General features: G+C 33.0%; 1 protein-coding gene across 1 annotated transcript in view; it reads right to left on the reverse strand.

Annotated features, from left to right (window-relative positions):
• Positions 1-964: 964 nt before the first annotated feature.
• Positions 965-7,424, reverse strand: part of LOC128216146 (heat shock 70 kDa protein 12A-like) — a 34,537-nt gene continuing 28,077 nt past the window's right edge. The window contains exons 8-9 of the mRNA XM_052922727.1: positions 1,962-2,077; positions 965-1,357 (exon numbers count right to left, since the gene is read on the reverse strand). Of these exons, the coding sequence (XP_052778687.1) occupies positions 965-1,357; positions 1,962-2,077 (509 nt within the window). The remainder of the gene's footprint in view (positions 1,358-1,961; positions 2,078-7,424) is intronic.

Raw genomic sequence — 7,424 nt, forward strand, 5'->3', positions numbered from 1 at the left:
TATATATATGATATATGTTATGGTTTTACACAGTTTCCTACGCTGTGAGAGTTCGGGGCAAGAGGCATACCATTTCCACAACATATGAAAAACAAGAACACTTCTTGAAACAAAACCAAATTTAATGATATAGTTTACAATGCGGTTGTATGTAAAGTTAGTAAAGACATTATTTATTCAACGAATTTTCCTTGAAACAACACATCTTACACATTGTAAGGAGATAACATGACATTGCGTTATAATGTAAGTAACAAGGTAAAGTTTCATGATAAAGAGATATTTAAAGAATAAGTATTCTATATTGAATCATTGTTATTATAATAAACAAAACATAAATATATAAAAAAATTAACTAAATCAATCGACAATCATGTGTATATGAATGTAAGATATTTTCGTTACACGCGTATTCACAGACATATACGTATATAGGAACTTTTTTGCAGCTGTTGCATGTTTTATAACTGTATAAACTGCTGCTCACGTTTATTTTATTTCAATTTACTATGTTTATAGTTCGATGATCAAGTGATGTACATACTTTATTTCCAACTGTTTCCATAAAAACTATACCTAATTCTTTTTTGTTCTTCCTTCCTTAAAAATTCTTCAGTTTATAAGATATTTCAAAATGCCTTCTTTTTTACTGAAGGTTAGACCAAGAAGTCAATTTTCAGGCGATGCAAGCTCCCTGTAACGATTTTAGTGACCTCAACCTCTATCTCTGTCTCTCCGTAAATCATTCCTACTCTAAAAAATCTGGCACTTTCTACTATGGGAATTGTCAAGGTGCCTGCAAGATTGATTTGTCGATGACGTACATCGGATTTGGATCAAGTGTGTAATAAACTTTGAAAATTAAAGCGGCTGTACTTGGAACCGCATGGTAATTCTTTTCAACGTGTGCTTCTACAATAACTAGGCACTGCCCAGCTGTTATATGCTTATCAAAGACATTACATCAGCGGACTTTTCCGTCTTCGTCTTTTATTTTATAAGATTCTTTGTGAACATGTTCAATAAAAGGCACCCTTATCTCTATCCCATTCGTGTATATGCTCACTCGCTGGGAAATCAGCTCTGGTTTGTGTCCAAATATCACTGCCCCCTTAAAGACTGCGAGGTCTGCATCATTTGGGACGATGATTGTGTGGTCGTCAAACTTTGACTTGAAACTTTGCTGGAGCAATGGACAATCGTTAAATCCTCCAACTAAAACAATTGCTCCTATTTCAACTATGGTCGACTGGTCAAGCAGATTGGAAACGTGGTCAACTATAGCTTCAATTTGTATCTTGAAAATGTTCCTTACTACATCCATATCGACTTTCAATTTGTCGGCTTTTATTGCTACCTGCAAGAAATAAGCTATCAACAATTAAACTTTTAGTTTATTTTTTATATCAGCGCATTGTATAATCAGAAACATATAGGCGATGGATATTCAAAAGCAGTTTTATCAACCGTTCTGTGAGGTTTTTAATTATCTAACCTTTAACGTTTGGCTCATTTATAGATTCCTGGGTTCAATCTCGTAGATTGGGTACGAAAGAGGTAAGTGCATATGTACATGCTATTTCAGTATTATAAGGTGAATATCAGGGACTGCAGATAACTGGTAATTCCCGACATACATATTTGTAAGAGACCTAGTGAGAACACTAGCCGTGGTATAGCGGTTTTCCTTATTTTACATATCAAGGTTATTGAGACATAGTTTATTATACAAACCTCCTTGCTTCAGTATTTTGGCAACACTATTCGGTCATTGTATAAAAGCTATTGATAATTGAACCATTTATCTTCACAAAATGTATTGTAGTAAAATGAAGGAAATAAATCGTATTGTAAACTCGAGCATGCCATGTTATTGAATTGGTAACAATAATAAGTTCGTGTATTTTCTTGCCCTTCAATTTCTTCACTAATTTTGGTAACGTTGCTGAAATTTTGAATACCACTGGTTTATCACTTTTCTGTGGATCGACTTCTCGCTTTTTTATTTCGAAGTCGCGAATCATGAGCATGTAATCTTCCATGTTGGATCGTTTAAATTCGTCAATGGAGTCCATTCCTGAAATACACGCCATCAAAACAAAAATTAGCAATTCGATTTACCGATTAACATTTTCAAAAGCATATAAAATTGTAATATTGACGCCATTTGATTCAAACAAATTCACGAACTTTCTCGGAATACAATTTCTGAACGAAACATACTTTGTAGAACAGACGTAATATACATATTATGTCTTCTAAAAACTTCACATAAGCCTCGTCCACCTAAGTCCCTCCCCAGTCACCACCACCGGCTTTGAATATGTTTTTCATGGAACCGTTCCCTGCTACCTCTTGGACAGCAACATCAACCTTGCCGCCTGTGATTGGTGTTAGAATGACATAAAAGTTTGCCATTACCAATGGATTTCAACATTAAACATGCTAAGTTATGTTCTTAGAGATTTATGAAAGAAGATGCTCATATATTAACATATAAGCAAGTATGAAATTAATTATTTCAAAAAAACACTATGTATGGCTATAATGATCACACCTCTAATGACTAGATTCCTTATTTTACTGTATTTAAAGTGGTTTCATTAGTACAACGGTGAAATTCCGACCTGTTATAATAAAATTGAAAACTTTTTTCATTTTAGACGACTTATTGTGATACATATGCTATATATACTTCAAAACAAAAGCTACTGTGATCTTGAATGGTGATAAAAATCAAAAGCAATTTTGATTTATCAACATATCTTAGGATTATTACCTCGATTAAACAAATAAAAGTGTTACGGTATTGAAGGTGATATTTGTGTACTCACCATACACTTTTCTAACATTAAACTTACCAATCAATGTATTTTAAATCATCGTTTAAATAATAATAATATAAATAACTAAGGCCATTCTTACACTTTCAGCAGCTTCCCTCATAAACTGCTTGGCACCATCATCCCAAATAGCGGGAACTGTTAAAACCCAACTGATTTCCTCCAGTTTGATGCCTCCCTTGAAACGGTCTTCAATTACTCTTAAAAGGTTATTTTTAAGAAATCTGTACAAGTTTAGAAATCACTTAAAATGCTATGAAATACTTCTTAGAAAGGTACTGATGCTGCAGCCATTTTTTTCTTGCTCTAACATAAACGTTATAATCTGGCAACGCTGTGTTGCTGTTAATGATAAAACAATTTTGTAGTTGAAACAGGTATTGTAAATCAACGATACGGATTGACAGTATATTTGACGTTAAGATTTAACAATTATTACAAAGTTCAAATTTCATCAAGATAGTTTACCTTATTGTAACTGAAAACACAATCATTGCTTTTAGTTTCTTTCCAGTTTCATCTTTAATGTGCATGTCTTTTTTTATCTCCTGTTGAAAGACAAAATATTTGCTTGGAACCCCTTACGGTATCATTAGACTAACCGATGCATGTTCAAGATTTATATAAAAAAAAACACGTTTTTTTCTTGATTACTGTCTAGTAAACAGAAACTCAAAATACACATAATAATTCTTCTGATAGAGAATCTTTGTAATACTTTTCGCTTCCGTCTACCTTTACCTTTTTGTAAAGCTTCATCTTGAATCTCCTGAAGAAGTACCATTTTTCATGTTCCTCCGCTTCAACTTGTCTGGTGTATTTGGTTTCAGCGTCATATCCAAACGCTGAAAAAGTCTCCCCATCCGGTTCGATCAGAACACATGTCGGTGCTGAAAAATATTGGTACATTTTAACAACTGACAAAAGTTTTAGGGTTTTCCTTGACAGGTAAAACTGTAACAATCCTGAATTCCAATTATCTTTTAAATATTATTTTTAAAAGTAATTTTTAGTAGCATATGAACTGTTACATGCAAACTAAAATCCGTACACATTCCTCCGACATTCGTGGGTCAAGTCGAGTAGTTAAAACAACATATGACTCATTTGTTTTTAAAGGAAGAAGACAATTTATTGTAAGAAGAAAGGTATAATTAAAGATCAAATACATGAACCTTTCAATGAAACTAGCTGGTCTCCATGCCAATGCTTCGTTGCGACTTTTGTTGGGTCGAGTTGAAACTCGTGTTTAAATGAGAAAGACCATCCGGAGTACGTTGTTCCAAAATCAATCGCAGCAAGAAGAAGTGGTGCCTGCATTGTACAAATATTATTCATATTAAGACAAATTGTTGGTCAATACTTAATGAGGAATTTTAAACCAGCAAATTATGTGTATAGTCATTTATCCATACAAAGCTAACTGATTGGTTTAATTACAACAAAACATTAAAACATGAGCTACTTTAACATTTAGAAAATGACTTACCATTGCTTTTTATTCCAAAATTATTTTTTGCAATGGTCAACTTTATTTTCCGAAAACAGCTAGTTTTCTCTAATGAACGTTGTTCCAAAATCAATCCCCACAACCGTTTGGCGCCCAAAATCGGCCCATAAAATGAGAGCTTCGAATTTTGTAACCCTTCTCACGCTATAGTTACATGGGTTACAGCCAAATAAATAGAACATATTACATACAATAAAAACACAGTCAAAGTTCAATCACAAACTATCGAGTTTTCAGGTCGACATATGATCAGAGTTATGCAGTTACATTGGTTACAATGAGTTACAGCAAAGTTTCTGAAAAGTTTGAAAAAGTGTTTTTTTTTCTATCTGAAATAGCGGGTTACGCTAGTTACAATGAGTTACAGCACATTTTTTGAAAAGTTTGAAAAAGTGTTTTTTCTATCCTAAATAGCGGGTTACGCGGTTACATTGGTTACAACTGGTTACATCGGTTACATCGAAAATTTTCATCAAAAATCGAGTTTTCAGGTCGATATATGATCAGAGTTATGCAGTTACATTAGTTACAATGAGTTACAGCAAAGTTTTTGAAAAGTTTGAAAAAGTGTTTTTTTCTATCTGAAATAGCGGGTTACGCGGTTACATTGGTTACAACTGGTTACATCGGTTACATCGAAAATTTTCATCAAAAATCGAGTTTTCAGGTCGACCTATGATCAGAGTTATGCAGTTACATTGGTTACAATGCGTTACAGCAAAGTTTCTGAAAAGTTTGAAAAAGTGTTTTTTTCTATCTGAAATAGCGGGTTACGCGGTTACATTGGTTACAACTGGTTACATCGGTTACATCGAAAATTTTCATCAAAAATCGAGTTTTCAGGTCGACATATGATCAGAGTTATGCAGTTACATTAGTTACAATAAGTTACAGCAAAGTTTCTGAAAAGTTTGAAAAGGTGTTTTTTTCTATCCCAAATAGCGGGTTACGCGGTTACATTGGTTACAACTGGTTACATCGGTTACATCGAAAATTTTCATCCAAAATCGAGTTTTCAGGTCGACATATGATCAGAGTTATGCAGTTACATTAGTTACAATGAGTTACAGCAAAGTTTTTGAAAAGTTTGAAAAAGTGTTTTTTTCTATCTGAAATAGCGGGTTACGCGGTTACATTGGTTACAACTGGTTACATCGGTTACATCGAAAATTTTCATCCAAAATCGAGTTTTCAGGTCGACATATGATCAGAGTTATGCAGTTAAATTAGTTACAATAAGATACAGCAAAGTTTTTGAAAAGTTTGAAAAAGTGTTTTTTTCCATCTGAAATAGCGGGTTACGCGGTTACATTGGTTACAACTGGTTACATCGGTTACATCGAAAATTTTCATCCAAAATCGAGTTTTCAGGTCGACATATGATCAGAGTTATGCAGTTACATTAGTTACAATAAGATACAGCAAAGTTTTTGAAAAGTTTGAAAAAGTGTTTTTTTCTATCTGAAATAGCGGGTTACGCGGTTACATTGGTTACAACCGGTTACATCGGTTACATCGAAAATTTTCAAAGTTCAACATCAAAAATCGAGTTTGTAGGTTACATCGAAAATTTTCATCAAAAGTCAAGTTATGGAAGGCCTCCAGCCCATAATACATTTTACAATGCAAATCAAATATAACAAAATGCATATATGTAACTAAATAAGAGTTGTGTCTCTTGGTTAACAAGTTAAGTGTTATCTATAGCTAACATGAGTTTATGAATGTAAAGAGCAAGGGATTTAATATGGGCAACATTTTCCGATGCCATCATATTATAGAAATGAACAATGTCAGTATTTCCACGATACCAAGAGAACAAATAATTTTCCCTGATGTCATTAAATTTTAAACACTTAAAAAATACATAATTTTCATCTTCAATAACAAGTATGTCTTTCATCCAACAAACAATAAATACAAAAACGACCATTTCTATCAATACAAATAACCAACCGATTATATATGAAGTTTATGACTAGAGGTTCTAAATCTAGCCAATGATTTCCGTACAGGAAACGGTGAACTGATATTAAGGTATCTTTCAACATTCAATAAAGACTTGAAGCATTTATAAGTATCACAATGTGAGGAATTATTTACATCACCGGGCCATGTTTGTCTACAACAATCAGCAATTCTTATTTTATAATGACAGATAAATATATTTATATCTCCCACATCGTGGGCAATCCAAGCATACCCAAAGCCATATGTAAACAATATTTCTTTTATATAAGTTGCCCAAATACGCCTACCTTAACCATCCAGATTTTTTATAATAATATATGAATTTCTAGTAATACTTTGCATCAATATTTTACACATTTCGACACATAAATAGTGAACATTGGTAATCTACCACATCCATATAAAGCCACACAATTTTTTACAGAACTCTTAACTTCGAGAAAATATTTACAAAAGAAAAGCTGTACTTTTTCAATCTCATTATATTCCTTAAATCCCCAAATTTCTGAGCCAAATGTCAGTATCGGGGAGACCATTGTATCAAAAAGTTAAAAAAATCATTATGATTAATCGTACCAAATGACAATTGATAGTTTTTAATTGAAAAAATAGCTTTCCTTGCCTGAGCTGCTTATTTGGATTTAGCTGCAGACCAAGATAGTGTTGGAGTAAACAATAAACTCATATATTTGTACATTGATTGACATCAAGAAACTAGAGATTAGGAATCCTTAGAAACCTTCAAAACGAAAATGGAAGTATTGTACAAAGAACCAACAATACCTAGATATAACATCACAGGTGAACGACTTCATTCTGTTCACCATGCACGTATACGGAAAAAAAATGTAGCAACCATTACAATCATTTGATGCAAACTTCTTCATGTGCTTGTGGAGCTGATATTGAGGACGACAAACACTTTCTATTCCAGTGCAAATTAGTATTTGATAGAACGCATAGAAACATTTAGGGATCCGGGCCTACCGTCCACCTAATATCGAAAAAAATATTGTTTGGCTCCCACAACCTAACTGATGAACATAATGAGTTCCTATTCTATATATGTCAAAATAAATAACGAATACAAAACGAGTTTT

This window comes from Mya arenaria, chromosome 14 (assembly GCF_026914265.1).
Source record: "Mya arenaria isolate MELC-2E11 chromosome 14, ASM2691426v1".
Taxonomy (NCBI): domain Eukaryota; kingdom Metazoa; phylum Mollusca; class Bivalvia; order Myida; family Myidae; genus Mya; species Mya arenaria.